Source organism: Paroedura picta, chromosome 16 (assembly GCF_049243985.1).
Source record: "Paroedura picta isolate Pp20150507F chromosome 16, Ppicta_v3.0, whole genome shotgun sequence".
In the NCBI taxonomy this organism is placed as follows: Eukaryota; Metazoa; Chordata; class Lepidosauria; order Squamata; family Gekkonidae; genus Paroedura; species Paroedura picta.
The window spans coordinates 13,664,789-13,681,122 of NC_135384.1; the positions used below are offsets into that span (position 1 = coordinate 13,664,789).

Sequence of the window (16,334 nt, forward strand, 5' to 3'; positions counted from 1 at the left end):
GTCAGCAATTTGTTTTCTGACTTTATCAGTTAAGGCAGGACAGTGACCTTCTCCCTCTCCTCAGGTGGTATGTTGGCAGATTCCGATGCAACAAAAACCATCTTTCTCATATAACTTTAAAGTAATAACTGGGGTCAGAATTCAGCCTAGAATCTTCACTTCTTTACAGTATCACATGTGAGTGGAAAAGTTGTGCTATTAAATATTTTGAAATAGAATAGGATTGAAATAAAATCTGAATCAGCATTATAATGGCTTAGTCATTTGGTTTCTCCAGATTGTGGATCGAGTGGGAATTTTGATTATCAATGAGTCCTTACCTTAAATGTAGCACACTCTGTACATTTGATGAGTGCAGTTGTCAAAATGTGTGCACAAACTAAATGATTTATTTAGGTGTTTCACACACAAAATATCTCCAGTTTAATGTAAAGGAAGCCAACGCATGACTGGAAATCCTTCAAATAGTACATCAGAATTTCCATCTGGAAGCATCTTGAGGCATTAGGATTTTGTGGTATGGTGAACATCTGGATGTTAGCTATTGATCTGTGTCTTTCATTAATGTTTAAAGTGTATCAGTACTTTAATTTATCTGTTCATATAAACAGGCAAATTTACAAATCACCATGAAAATCTCAATGGAGTGAGACTTTGGAGAAGACAACAGTTGAATCATAAGGGAAATTAGCTTTAGTGGGACCGTCTAACAATTATTGTATCAAAGATACATTAATTACACGATGGGAATAGAACCATGCCCAGCAAAATGCACACATAAAACAATAACAACATTTTCCTCTAACTTACCTAATATTACTCCTTACTATAGTCATTATTACATGTAGCATTCATAAATGAAGTTCCAATGAAAAGCAGCATATAAAATAGTCTTTTTTTCTTTTCTTTTTTGGTATGCAGTCAAAGGGGACTCATCCATCCCTTTTTGCCAAGAGAAAGGCTGGTTGGATCCCACAAATTGCCAAATAATCATGAAATCAAAAGACTGAAAATACATGACAATTAAACTAAGATTAAAATGATTAAATAGGTTAGAAGCCAATTGGTATTCTGTTTTCAATCTTTACGCCTTTAGTTCCACCCAAAGTTTGTCAGCTGAGCAGTATTTTCATTCACTGCAGTATGAACTACATTGGAGATCAATCTTGATTGACATTTGTGCTCACAGGAAAGATCACGGCTAATTCAGCACCTTCTTGACATGCAGCAAGTCCCATGCAGCATCATATGCTCAGGTTCTCTTTATTGGATAAAAGCATATAACAACTAATGCTCTTATTAAAAAATGGTGCTTTTTTCCTTTGCTTGTGTCAGGTGCTTGAGAACATATTTTCAGAATCTGATACACACAAACAGTGCAATCCTACACCTGGCTCTTCCATGTCCAACAGGCCTGGGACAGGCTCTATTGGACTTTGCAGTAGGCTAAGGGAACTCAGCAAGGACCCATGCAGTAACATTTTGGATCAGTTATAATTTCAGGATTAGAGTCAAGAGTAGGCCTGTGTAAAGTGAGTTACAGTAATCTAATATTAAGCTGACCATCTCATGGATCACCATGGCCAAGAAATCAGGAGTCAAGTAGGGTGCTAGTAGTTTGACCTAGTGAAGATGGAAAAATGCTTGCCTTGCTATGTTTGTGACTTGAGCATGTGGAGGTGACAATTGCACTCTTTCCAGGCAGGGAAAACATGCTTCCTCCTAGTCACAAGACTCTATCTTCAAAGGGTTCAACTTTGACTACTCTTCAGCCATCGCATCACCACCTCAAAATACTCAGCTAATGAGGGGCATCTGGTCAACCATCCATCAGGAGGTAGAGCTGGGTGTATTCTGCATATTGGTGACGCCCAAGCTCCAGATCAGTCTAGTGAGCAGGCTCATAAAGATGTTAAATAATGTCAGGGAGAGGACCACCCCCTTCATCACTCCACGTTGGAGTTAGCAGAGGTGCAACTGATTCTCCTTGATTGTGATCCATCAACCTCAGAGAGAGCCTGGATAGGTGAGAGCACGGCTTAGATGGGCCAGGGACAAGGTGGCAGATAAGGCACCCCATCAAGCCCAGGGGAGCATAGCCAATGAAGGGCAATAGGAGATGGATAGCTAGGCATAGTCAGTCCAGAGGGCCAATTTCCACTGAGGGGCGAGAGCTAGTGTCAGGGAGATGGACTGCATGGAAAAAGGCGAGGTAGCTGTCTTTCAAAGGGAGGCTCCAGGAAAAAGTCATGGAGGAGATTGTTGGTCACCCATCTGGAGTACCAAGGACTCAACACAACAATGACAGCAAGCAACCAGGTAATGCTATCCCATCTTCCCCCATTCTGAGGAAGCCTCCTTTATTACAGGGACAGAGTAGCAAATTCCCAAAAGTTGTTAGAATGGGATAGCCAGATGTTGGCTTCCCGATGTCCTCTGTACCCCCTCCTCAATCCTGCGTCCTGGTATATGGAGGTGTTGCTTGAGAAAATGCAGGAGCTTAGATGACTAGAGTGAATTTGGAGGAAAACTCATGACAAAGTAATGAGAACATCGAATAGGACACTTATGAGAGTCTATGAGATGGTGGTGAGCATAGCAAAGAGCATAGTTGCCACCTACATTACTTCTGTGAGCTCATGCCTGGCACAATTGTTTATAGTGATTTGATCACTTACCACCCTCAAAGAAGGGTGCCAAAAGTAAGGGAATTGAACATCAGCTGGGAGGCCTTTGAGAGCCATTTTGCAGATAAAATATCATCACTCCACCATGGCATAACCTCAACAGTTAATGCAGAACATGAACTGGAGGCCCCTTCAGCTGTGTGTCCCTCACAGGGTGTCTGTTGTGGGGAGAGGGAAGGGAAGACGACTGTAAGCTGCTTTGAGACTCCTTCAGGGAGAGAAAAGCGGCATATAAGAACCAAATCTTCCTCTTCAGTTCTGAAAGCCTCACTTCAAAATGGATATGGACATAATTGAGAGGGTGCTAAGGAGAGAGGAAAGAAAGATCAGAAGTCTTGGAAACAAGCCCTATGAGGAAAGGCCAAGGGACTTGGGAATGTTCAGTCTGGAGAAGAAGTTACAGGGGACATGATTGCTCTCTTTAAGTATTTGAAAGCTTGGGTTTAAACTATGTGTAGATCAGTATTATACAATGTTGTACCATTCTGGTTACGAGTTAAGGAAACTTTTACTTGTCACAGTGATTTAAGAGAGCACGAGACTAAGCCTGTAGGTCAGAGAGCCCCAGTTTGCATACTGGGACTTCCTTGAACATGAGGGTCTCTGTAAGAGATCAAACTATAACGTGTGTGGCCTTCCTGGCTGGGACTTGGGGCCAGGAGACTGGGTCTGCCAAAAGGAGGTGAGCACCTAGTTGGCTTCTGGTTAAGTTGCCTCCCGCAGAGGGGAATCCGAAGGCAAAGGGCCTGCTCTCCCGACTGGGGCAGGCCCCAGGGTGCCTACAGACCTCAGATTTGGCAAGCTGAATGGATGTGGGGTTCAGGCTTACAATTCTCATGCTTCACCAACCCTCTAAGGCAAGGGTAGTCAAACTGCGGCCCTCCAGATGTCCATACACTACAATTCCCATGACCCCCCGCCAGCATTTGCTGGCAGGGGATCATGGGAATTGTAGTCCATGGACATCTGGATGGCCGCAGTTTGACTACCCCTGTTCCAAGGGGTTGGGATTGGGCACTGGTTGTGTCCATGTCAATGTCAAAGAAAAGTATCGCGTCTTATTTCGGCTGAGAAACGCCCGACTGCCAGTCATTCAATGAAAATAAAACTGATACACCTTTATTACTAGCAAAAAAGAACAATTAAATAAATCAAAATTTCAATCATGGATGAATAATTTCTTTTGTGTCACAGAAAACCCCCAGAACTGAAAGCACTGTTTTTCTAAGACTGCTCTTTACTTCTTGGTTCCTTAGGCTGTAGATGAAAGGGTTGACCATTGGAGTTAGAACTGCATACAAGAAAGAGAAGATCTTATTAAGATCTTTAACCTTCTCCATTGTTGGAAAAACATAGACAAACATTAAGGATCCATAAAAAATGGAAACTACAGTGAGATGAGAGGAGCAGGTGGAAAATGCCTTTTGTCTTCCAGTGATGGAAGGGATTTTCAGGATGGTTGTGATAATAAAAACATAGGATGCCACAGTTATGAGAAATGTTGGTAGAATCCCTAGGGATGATGTGATAAAAGCTGCCATTTCAACAATGTGAGTGTCACTGCAGGAAAGTCTCACGATTGGGGTGAAATCACAAAAGAAATGGTCGATTGTATATCGACTGCAAAAGTTAAGTTGTGACAGCAAACTTGTTAAGACGGTTATAAGAAGAAGACCAATAACCCATGATACTGCAACAAGCAGGATACACATTCTCTCATTCATAAGTATGGCATAATGCAAAGGTTTGCATATGGCCAGGTAGCGATCGTATGACATGACAGCAAAAAGGTAACATTCTGTAGCTCCCAGAGTAGAAAAGAAATGCATCTGGAGAACACAGCCCAAAAGAGAGATGCTTTTGTCCCTTGTGACAAAACTAGCCAGCATTCTTGGTAATATAGTTGATGTATAGCAGGACTCTAAAAAGGACAGATTTGCCAGAAAGAAGTACATGGGTGTGTGGAGGTGCTGTTCCACCATTACCAAGACAACAAGGAGGAGATTGCCTGACAAAATCACAAGGTAGATAGCTAGAAATAATAAGAAAAGGAGAACATTTAAGTCCTCAGCATTGCCAAACCCTAGGAGGATGAATCTGGTGACGTCAGTTCTGTTTTGCCACTCTGAGTTTTCCACATGATGCATCTGTAAATAACACATGATTTAATGCATACTGAGCATGAAAAGGGTTAGGAATTAACGTCCTCCCTTTCTCACTCTCTTTCATACACCGTGCTATTCAGATAAAGGGAACGTGTAAAGATGCTTCCATAACTGCATGCAAACAAATTGATAAATAACTTATATAAATATAAAGGCAAGGGTGGAGAAGAATACAAAGCAAGACATAGGAAAGACATTAAAGGATTGATTGATTCATGAAAGACTACTGTAAGAAAGGCTGAAACATATGTGAAACAGCAGAAGACAGCAAACAATTTGGAGAACAAATAGCAAGCAGGGCATAGTCCAAGGAAGAGAAGGGAAGGAGCAAGAGCATACCATTAAACATTGATTAATATTTATCATCCTTCCTGTTAATCTTCTTCCTTCTCTCTGCTGTATCTTCTTTTATTGAAACATGCTGGGATTTAAATTAGCTGATGGTTGTCTCTTTCCATCTTCTTGGATCACATGAGGTTTTCTGCTGGTATAAGAAGGGCTTCTGATTTACAGGGAAAGCGTATGCCAAGGGTTATGGGTTATGGATGGATCAACATGGAAGAATACTGCAACAAGAAAGTGAGAACCCTACAACAACAAAGTTAGTAGGATGAGATCTGTGTGAAAAAAAGGTAGTCAGATCCCTTAGGACTGTGTGTGCTTTACTCACCGAATATACTGTAAATACATTGAAGACGGGAGTGTGGTGGACAAGCTGGTTTTCAAGTGAACTTGATTGACATTACGACATTTTCACTGTTGAATCCCAACAAGGATCTGGGGAACAGCAAAGGCTCTCTCCATCCAGATTTCAAAACCACAGTTTTAAGCAATTATACAACAGATTTAAACAAGAGATTGTGCCTGCTTCTGACAGTTTGCATCTATTTCTAGAAAATTTGGGTCTTTTCCTGCACCTTTCAGAATGCCAAATAAAATCTCTCTGGTTCACCTGTTTCTTTTGCTAGAATGAAATTAACTGCTGTATTCTTCTACTTTTATGGATGTGTACACACACAAAGAAACACACAGTTCAATTATATCAGCATTTTATTCTCAGTAGGATAAATATTTACAGAAAAGAGGCACAATGGTAATTATTTCTCCAAGCACATTTCTCTGTTAAATATATTTGTCCTATGGGATCATGGACAACATGGAACAGATAAATCACATTGATTCAGAATTAACAGACAGTCAGAATGAACAGAGCTAATCCCCATCAAATTGCATCCTGGAGACGACATTTCAAAGTAAAATTCTTTGCAGCAGTCATTGGCTTCCTATTTGATTACATTTCCAAATAAAGCTTTTCCTTAGGAATAAATTATATGGCCATGCACTCAGGCCACACCAGAGACATAATCATGAGTGGACTCCAATAGATTTTCCACTGGTGAAAAAAAGGAGTCCCCTTTCACCGTGACTGATGATCATGGAACATGCACTGACAAAAGCCATGTGAATGGAAACAGAAAGAGGCACATGATTGGCTGATTGGAGGAGTGAAGTAGTATTTGGATTCATCCCCATATCATCCCCATATCAAGTGATTCCTTGTGAAAGAAAATACCCTCTTCTTTGAAAGCAAAAGCAACCATGGCATTGAAGCTGTAGCCAGTTATTGTTGAGTAGAAGCAGGACAGTAGTGGAGCATAAAGGATATATAGAAACATATAACTTTAGTTTGGCATGATTGAGGCAACAGTTTTTATTGTTATACAAATGAGTGAAGGCAAACAAAATGTGAGGGGCAGATCCACCAAACTACTCCTCCCTATCATGCTGCCAGCAGACCACAGTCCCTTGGGGAGGTGACCCACTGGCAGGCCCACCCTAGGGCTCCAAATAATGTGCCTGTCAATTTCTCCCTACCCATCAGGCCTTCAGGTCTATTGGGAAGGTGAAACTAAGGAGAAGCCCATTGGCATCAACCCCTATTGGGGTCCAACTTGGCCATCCCACCATATAAAATATGTGACAGTTATCTCCCAATCCAGGAAGACATTGCTAGATATGCACATGTGTATCCTCATAAAGAGGGTCCCAAACTAGGCAGAGCATGGTCAAATACATGGACTCAGCCCCAAAGGATTTGGCCCCAAACCACAGCTGAAACCAAGAAACCAAACATAAACTTTCAGAAAACATTGAAACAGAGTGGGGGTGGGGGAGCAAAGATCCTTAGTGGCATGAGCAGCAATGGATGCTATCTTTTAAGCACCCCAAGCCATACTAAAGTAATTGTGTTCCAGAATTGTGTTCCAGAATGAGATCTTGCAATTCTAATTAAAAATATGTGGGCGGTGCAAGCCTTTGTAATGATGTCTACATCACTGAATAAAAGAATATGCTTTTAGAGAAGTTTTCCTGTTCAACGAACACTCTTACAAATTTCTAGCATTAAGTTTACATTCAGCATCTTGCTTTGCCTCCACATGAGGAATGGAGGTATATAAAAATCTTGCATGAAAGGTAGCCAAAACTGACTCCTCTGGAATATGTAAACTCTCTACTTTGGTAATAAAATCCTTAGTGTCCTGAATATATGAAAAGGTATTACAGCAAGTATTTTGAAAGGGGCTCTAGAAGTGAATCATGTAACAGGTTTAGAATATGTGTAGAATGGTACCTGCTAGATAACATGAAATAAATTCAATCAGAGTAGTTCAGCAGTGGAATAGGCTGCCTAAGAAGGTGGTGAGCCCCCCTCACTGGCAGTCTTTATGCAGTACTTGGACAGATACTTATTATGGATGCTTCAGGCTGATTCAGAATTGAAAGACAGAGATTAGATTTATTAAAATGGTCAAAAACAGCAAACAGCCTGCATTGAACAGGAAGTTGAACTAGATGGCCTGTTTGGCCCCTTTCCAAATATAAGATGCTATTATTTTGAAAAAGAGCAAACAGGAGCATTGTAGACCTTGGTATAACCGGCCACAAGAAGAAACTTTATTTGTTCTTTGCTTCAATCCCCATCGCCACCATCACCATATGGCTTGTTGACCTATTGTGTTTAAACCTGCAGAATGCTGGCATAAGTTTTATCCAAAGGACTCAATGGTTAAATCCAGGTCTTTCTGTTTACAGAGTACATGACTGAATGCTGCACTTTTCCTCCATGTGTAATTAGAAGTGAAAGAATGACAATATTCAGACATTCAATGAAGCTAGAACTGATAGACTTTGATTAGTGTCGTAAAAGAACAATTAAATGAAGCATTGTTTCAATCATACATGCATAATTTCTTTGGTATCCCATAAACCCCTCATAAATGATAACACTATTTTTCTTAGACTATTCTTGACTTCTTGGTTCCTTAGGCTGTATATGAAGGGATTGGCCATTGGAGTTATGACTGTATACAAGAAAGAGAAGGCCTTATTAAGATCTTTAAAGTTCTCCATTGCTGGAAAAAGATAAACAAATATTAAGGATCCATAAAAAATGGAAACTACAGTGAGATGAGAGGAGCAGGTGGAAAATGCCTTTTGTCTACCAGTGATGGAAGGGATTTTCAGGATGGTTGTGATGATAAAAACATAGGATGCCACAGTTACAAAAAATGTTGGTAGAATCCCTAGAGATGATGTGATAAAAGCTGCCATTTCAACTACCTGGGTGTCACTGCAGGAAAGTCTAACGATAGGGGTAAAATCACAGAAGAAATGGTCGATTGTATATCGACTGCAAAAGTTAAGCTGTGACAGCAAACTTGTTAAGACGGTTATGAGAAGAAGACCAATAACCCATGATACCAAAACAAGCAGGATACACATTCTCTCATTCATAAGTGTGGCATAATGCAAAGGTTTGCATATGGCCAGGTAGCGATCATACGACATGACAGCCAAAAGGTAACATTCTGCAGCTGCCAAAGTAGAAAAGAAATACATCTGGAGAACACAGCCCAAAAGAGAGATGCTTTTGTCCCTTGTGACAAAACTGTCCAGCATTCTTGGTAATATAGTTGAAGTATAGCAAGACTCTAAAAAGGACAGATTTGCCAGAAAGAAGTACATGGGTGTGTGGAGGTGCTGTTCCACCATTACCAGGACAACAAGGAGGAGATTGCCTGACATAATGACAAGGTAGATAGCTAGAAATAATAAGAAAAGGAGAACGTTCAAGTCCTCAGCATTGCCGAACCCTAGGAGGATGAATCTGGTGACGTCAGTTCTGTTTCGCAACTCTGAGTTTTCCTCGTGCTGCATCTGTAAATAATACATGATATAATGAATACTGAGCATGGAAAAAGATAGGAATTAACTTCCTCCTTTTCGCACTCTCTTTCATACACCGTGCTATTCAGATTTAAAAAAATATTATGAAACATGCGAAGAAACTTCCATAACTGCATGCAAGCACATGAACTGCTGCAAAGACTGACAAGAATGCTGAATGCAAAACAAGACATAGGAAAGATATTAACAGATTGATTTATTGGTGAAAGACTTCTATAAGAATGACTGCAGCATGAGGGAGAAACAGCTGATGACAGCAAACCATGTGAAGAACAAATAGCAACCAGGGCATAGTTATGAGGAAGAGCAAGAGCAAACCATTAAACATTGATTAATATAATTCTTCCTCTTCATTTTTTTTTCTTCCTTCTCTCTGCTTTGTCTTCTTTCATTGAAACATGCTGGAATTTAGATTAGATGAAGATTCTCTCTCTCCATCTTTTTGGGTCACATGAGGCTTTCTGCTGGGAACTAGTTTTACAGGGAAAATGTATGCCAGGGGTTATGGGGTATGGATGGATAAAGAACCAGATGGAAGAGGGCTACAAGAAGAAATGTAATTGGATGAGATCAGAGTGCCAGTTAAAAAAGGTAGTAAGATCTCCCCATTGGGCTGTATGTGCTATATTCACTGAATATGCCATATAAATATTTAAGGCAAGTGAAACAGATCCACTAGCTACAAACTAGAAAAGAAAAAAAAAGCTGATGTGAATGGCTATGGAAGTCTTTAAATTCTTTTTTATTGTTAAACAGTGAGATTCAACAGAAGGTCTGGATTTTCACCTGTTTTCAGGGTAAATACTTTCCTTAGTAGCTCTGCCTCTGAATAATATTTAAAGTTATACAGCTGTTGGCATTTGTACCAAATAAATTAAGAAATTATATGCATGTGTATTATATTTCATACATTTCTAGTAAATCTCATGAATTTCTTATTTTATGTGTACTTCTTTCCAATGGTTTTACAGTGCTGAAATATATAACATGACTTGGGTACAAGCACTCATAAGCTTTCACATCAGCCTTTTTAATTTCTGGTGATATAAATATTTAAAAACCCGATGACAGTTAGGGCATGTATTGCAATTAGTAAAGAGAACACACCACTGAAATTTTGGGCAGCCTTTGGAACAGAGCTAATGACTGATAAAAATATATTTTTACCCATTAAGTGACTTTGGTACTTTACAGCTCTTACTTTGGAGCTTTTATTGGCTGCAATATATATTGTATATGTGTAACAAACTGGTGTGTGTTATAATCAGACCTTTGAAGAAGGCCCTCTGAGGTCTGAAACACATCCATCTATTGGTTCATATAGTGGGCTGTGCATATGCTTTTAATTCTTAAAGGTTTTTATTTAATTGTACACAATACTTTAAAGTTGTTGAATCCCAGCGAGGCTCTAGAGAATACCAAGAGTTCCCTCGATCCAGGTTTGAAAACTACCAGTTTGAGCAATTGTACAACAAATTTCTGACAGTTTCTATTTCTAGAAGATTTATGTCTTTTCCTGCATCCATATTATGTTCTCCATATTATTCTATTGCTCTACTATGTCGCTTGCTGTTATCACTGTATTATTGTTAAACTGAGTAACCTGTATTGTTTCTGTTTTATGTGAACCACCCTGAGCCTTTGGGGAGGACGGTATATAAATATAATAAATAAATCTTTCAGAAATGCCAAATAAAATGTATCTGGTTTACCTGTTGATAGGTTTCTCCTGGTAGAATGAAATTAACTGTTGTGTTCTCCTACATTTATTTATGTGTACACACTCAGCTCAATTATATCAGCATTTTATTCTCAGTAGGAAAAGTATTTACAGAAAAAGAGCTGCACAGCAGTTGTCTCCCCAAGTGCATTCCTTTGTAAAAAAAAAAAAAAAATCTGTCTCAGGGGATCATGGGTAATATAGAACTGAAATAAATCACATAGATTTAGAATTAACAGACACTGTGTCACTCTCTTTCCTCTTTTCTTTCCACTTCTTATTCCCCTCAGAGTTATAATAATTCTCTTTTAAAAATTACTATTTATGAAATTGAGTCCAAAGTCTCACAAATAGTAGATGAAGTGGTAAGTGTAAGCCGCCTCGAGCCTTCGGGGTGAGGTAGGATACAACAACAACAACAACAACAACAACAACAACAACAACAACAATAATAAATCTGATTTGGGACAATTCCATTTCAGTGTGCAGATGGGGCTTGCCACGACTCAATACATTTCCTGGAGACACCTTAGCTTTGTAGAATTATTGCAGTCAACATTATAAGATGCGATAATAAAAAGGCCCACTTTCATTGCTTAAGAGAGATTGATAATGCCCATAGGCTAAAGCTCAGTTCATACCTAATTGTAGTGCAAGCCATGGATGAGATGCAGAAAGCCAGGCCTCCAAGCGCTCAGCCTTCACATGGGTGTACAGCTCATTCTCCTCCTTGCAAATCCTTCTGTAGTACTCAAGGGAAGTTTGCCATATTCCCTGTTTTATTTGCACTTTTGCAGTACATGAATGTATTTCAATGGAGCAGGTGAGTCAGTCACTTAACATCATGGTTAGGCAAAAATGCTATTGCTGAATCAACAAGGTAATTCCCAGAGACTGGCTCACAAGAATAGCGGGAGATTTTATTAAAGTGGCCTGGCAAATACACAGAATATATAGGTGTTTCTAGCCAACAGATGCCAGTATGAAGGATGATCAAAATGCATGTATGAAGTTAGTAAAAATGTCTCCTGCTAGTTGTGATGTTTTTCGAAATCCCTTTAACTTGATTGCCTGAAATGAAGAGCCACACGATATCAACATCATCCTTCCCCCTCCCGGGACTCTGTTGCTCTGGTTGAAGGGAATCTGGAAATATCCACAGTTCCCGGTCTGCCACAGGGGCCAACTGGGCCTGTTCAACCGCAGTTAGGGAAGAGCCAAGTCCAGTCCCTCCTCCACCTAGGGTGGCTCAGAGGGGACAGAAAATGGCCCACTTGAATCTGCAGTTGTCACACAATCCTACCTTCATGAAAATAAACAACAACCCCACCACCCCACCCCTCAGGTAGCGGAAACATCCTGGCTGCCTTTGTGTCGAGGCAGTAATCCAGCATGGACCACATGTACTGCCCAAAAATGTCCTCCATAGGGACACAAGAAGTGGTGGCACACATGACCCTGCTGCAAACCTCCAGCAGCAGCCCACCATGGCCACCACCATGATGAATTGGTCTGACTTTGCTATTCAATGTAGCTCAGAACTCAGTGCATCAAAACCACCCACAGCATCTGACAACATGGATTCATAGCCACAAAATGTTATGATACAATATGTTTACCAGTCATTATGGTGGCACAGGCTAACACATTAGCATGTGTTCTGGAATGGAGTATATGTCAGAGACATAGGGAAGGAGTAATGAAAGAGATTTAGTGGAGAGCGGTTGGCCCACGTTCACTCAGGCAGCTTAATAACAGGACAAAAATAGAGATACACTATTACATCATATTGCCCGCCTGGTTTAGAACAGCTAATAGTTCAGCACATGCGTCCTCTACATGAACTCTGCATGGGATATCAGTCAACATCAGAACTATTTATTTTTTTCTTATACTGTCGCAACAAATATATTTCACTTTGGACAATAATTTCATCTCTACTACATAACTCACTCCTGGGAGAGTATAGGCATTTTCCTTTCCCCATTGGTATAGGTCCCCAGGGAAGTCCTTACATATATGAATGAGACAAAAGGAGAACTAACACATACTGGTTCACTTCATGGAATGACATAACAGATGCTAAGAAGGTATTGCTACAAAATTTTATTAGATGGAGAGGGTGACAGATGATAGAACCACAGAAGCGAAGCAGTCTTCAGTAACATTCACTGAATGTGATGACAACATAATGTGGGTCTCAACCCAGTCATACTAATGGTGAAGGTAATGCATTTTCTCTCTCTATTGAAAAGGAAAAGTGTCTTGAACCCTATTGGTTTTTCTGCTCAGTCTATGTCCCATCCTGGACCTCCATTATGTATCCGAGCATCTTAGATCACTGGTCATATTAGGTTTGTGTGGAATCTGAGCATAACACAATGAAAGAAATGCTCATGGTAGATGAGCTACCAGAAAGAAATATATGTAATAAAATTCTGGGAAATCTTGAAATATTTCCACGGTCTCATCACCCAATTTCCTGTCTGGACTTAGTTTCTCCCTTTTGTAAACTGGACAGAAGAAGAAAGAAATTGTGGAAAATGAAGATGATGATGATGATGATGATGATGATGATGATGATGATGTTTAGGATTTCACTGTTAGAGAGTGATGCTTTGGAACCTTTTTGTACCCATTTGCCAGCAGTCAAATGGGTAGAGTAGTTCAGTCAGAGTAGTTGAGCAGTGGAATAGGCTGCCTAAGGAGGTGGTGAGCTCCCCCTCACTGGCAGTCTTCAAGCAAAGGTTGGATACACACTTTTCTTGGATGCTTTATGATGCTTAGGGCTGATCCTGCGTTGAGCAGGGGGTTGGACTAGATGGCCTGTATAGCCCCTTCCAACTCTATGATTCTATGATTCATATATCCATGTGCTCAACAAATGTCCTACTAAAACAAAAATTCATTGCAATGGGCACCTCAAGCCTCCGGTATTCTCTACTGTTCAATGAACTTGTCTGAATCTCTCCAGATGATAGCGAAATGGTATTATTCATGTTGGTACTGTAGTGTAGTTTTTGTTGAACACATTTATTTAGATAATTTCTGTTTCAGATTATGGCTCTTTAGTGTTTAATTTAGATCTTCCTCATTATGTTGGCTTCTGTGAACCTGTAATTACAAGAAAAATCAAGAGTAAAAATCTTAAATCCATGTCCAGAGTTCTGGTTACATCCCATTCTGATTATTGTTTCCTCCTCTTTTCCACTCAGTCTACAATCCTATCTTGTACCCCAAATATCAAACTGCCAGTACATTTATGCAAGCATTCCCACATTTGTACCTTTTTTTCCCTGGAGTAACTGGGATTTAAAATCATACACTTGGATCTAGACAACTATTGTGCTCATTCTCTCCTTGTTCCTCTCCTTATGACAGGCCCCATCCCACATAGCTTTTTCCCATGTTCACTAGCATAGCCATTACGGTGGTCAAGGGGGCCCCTACTCACTGTTATTCTATTAGCCTTTCATCTATATCTTCACACTCCCATATACTTCTTCTTAGGGAACCTGTCCTATTTGAAGACCTAGTATAATTCAACTGCCCTATTGAATTTGCTGTTTCATTTCCTGAATGGGGACAGAACCCCATGCATGCCTTGTGTAATTTATTTATTAGGCTTGATGTTATTTTCTAGCTCTAATGTCTTATGACTGTTTAATGTTATTTTCTGTCTTATTATGTAATGTCTTATTATGGTTATTTATTGAAAGGGTACAGAGGAGAGCGACGAAGATGATCTGGGGCCAAGGGACCAAGCCCTATGAAGATAGGTTGAGGAACTTGGGAATGTTCAGCCTGGAGAAAAGGAGGTTGAGAGGGGACATGATAGCCCTCTTTAAGTATTTGAAAGGTTGTCACTTGGAGGAGTGCAGGATGCTGTTCCCATTGGCTGCAGAGGAAAGGACACGCAGTAATGGGTTTAAACTACAACTACAAAGATATAGGCTAGATATCAGGGGAAAAAATTCACAGTCAGAGTAGTTCAGCAGTGGAATAGGCTGCCTAAGGAGGTAGTGAGCTCCCCCTCACTGGCAGTCTTCAAGCAAAGGTTGGATACACACTTTTCTTGGATGCTTTAAGATGCTTTGGTCTGATCCTGCATTGAGCAGGGGGTTGGACAAGATGGCCTGCATGGCCCCTTCCAACTCTATGGTTCTATGATTCTAATATGAAAACTGCTGCATTTAATAAAAAATTTCCTAATACCGGCCACAGAAAATTTAGCAGTATATGATGTAATTTAAGATTCTCATCACTTCCCAGTTTTTTTCACCTTTCCTACTGAGAACGGTTCTGGAAATCTTCCCAGCATTGGTTGTAATAACTTACCTCATTGTGTGCTCTATGAGGCAATAAAGAAAAAGGTGTTGCACTGTTTCTATCCGCCCACTTGCACACAGACAATCTTATAATGGCTTTCTAATATTGTGGGGAAAGCTGAACATCTAGCTGAAGTAAAGGTTTCCCTCTGTTTGCTGTTCTCCAGGCCAACTAATTCCTGACAAGTCATGTTAACTGCACTTTTTTCTTTTTTTCCAGATGGAGCAAACAACAAATACAACATGTGTAAATGGCACAGACATCTCAGAATTAATCATACTGGGCTTTGGAAGCCTTCATGAATTACAGTTCCTTCTTTTCCTGGTGTTTCTGATGATCTATATAATAACTATTGCTGGAAACCTCACCATCTTTTTCCTGGTTTTGTCCTGTTCACAACTTCACACTCCCATGTACTTCCTCTTGGGGAACTTGTCCTGCATGGAGACCTTCTACAGCTCAGTCATCCTGCCCAGGATGCTAACTAGTTTATTAACTGGGGACAGGGCAATATCAGTTAAGGGTTGTGTAGTTCAATTATATTTCTTTGGTTTTCTTGTGTGCACTGAATGTTACCTATTAGCCGTGATGTCTTACGACCGATACCTAGCAATTTGCCAGCCACTGCATTATGGAGCCCTGATGAGTAACAAGTTCTGCCACAAGCTTGCAGCTGGTTCTTGGTTATGTGCGTTGTTGCCAGTTAGTATAATAATAATAATTGTGATGTCCTCCTTACATTTCTGTGGTCCAACTGACATAGACCATTTCTTCTGTGATTTCCGTGCTTTTATCAGACTTGCCTCTGGAGACACACGGATAGTTCAGCTTTTAGCTTTAATATTTTCAGCCATAGACACTCTTCCCCCCTTTGTTTTAACCCTGACATCCTACTTTCATATTATTGCTACCATCCTGAGAATCCCATCAAACACAGGGAGAAAGAAGGCATTTTCCACCTGCTCCTCACACCTCACTGTGGTTACCATTTTCTACGGCACTTTAATGGCTGTATATGTCTTACCAGAAAGTGAAACTTGGGGTGGCATGAACAAAATATTCTCTCTCTTTTACACTGTCCTGACTCCCATGGTCAATCCTCTTATCTACAGTCTGAGAAACAAAGAGGTAAAAGAAAGTCTGAGAAGATGGCTCAAGAACTTGCTAGCTTTCCCGAAACTCTGA

At 40.2% G+C, this 16,334-nt stretch overlaps 2 protein-coding genes across 2 annotated transcripts; one reads left to right on the plus strand and one right to left on the minus strand.

The window, feature by feature from the left end:
• The first annotated feature begins 85 nt into the window (after positions 1 to 85).
• On the plus strand, positions 86 to 16,334 carry LOC143825370 (olfactory receptor 11A1-like). Its single transcript, XM_077313395.1, has 2 exons — positions 86 to 177; positions 15,369 to 16,334. Exon 2 carries the CDS (start codon positions 15,369 to 15,371, stop codon positions 16,332 to 16,334), a length of 966 nt encoding a protein of 321 aa, XP_077169510.1. The 5' UTR covers positions 86 to 177.
• On the minus strand, positions 3,851 to 4,849 carry LOC143825368 (olfactory receptor 2AP1-like). Its single transcript, XM_077313394.1, has one exon. The coding sequence runs from the start codon at positions 4,847 to 4,849 to the stop codon at positions 3,851 to 3,853; it is 999 nt and encodes a 332-aa protein (XP_077169509.1).

Coding starts and splice junctions, on each gene's coding strand:
- LOC143825370 (XM_077313395.1), top strand. CDS start 15,369: ATGGAGCAAACAACAAATACAACATGTGTAAATGGCACAGACATCTCA.
- LOC143825368 (XM_077313394.1), bottom strand. CDS start 4,849: ATGTGTTATTTACAGATGCATCATGTGGAAAACTCAGAGTGGCAAAAC.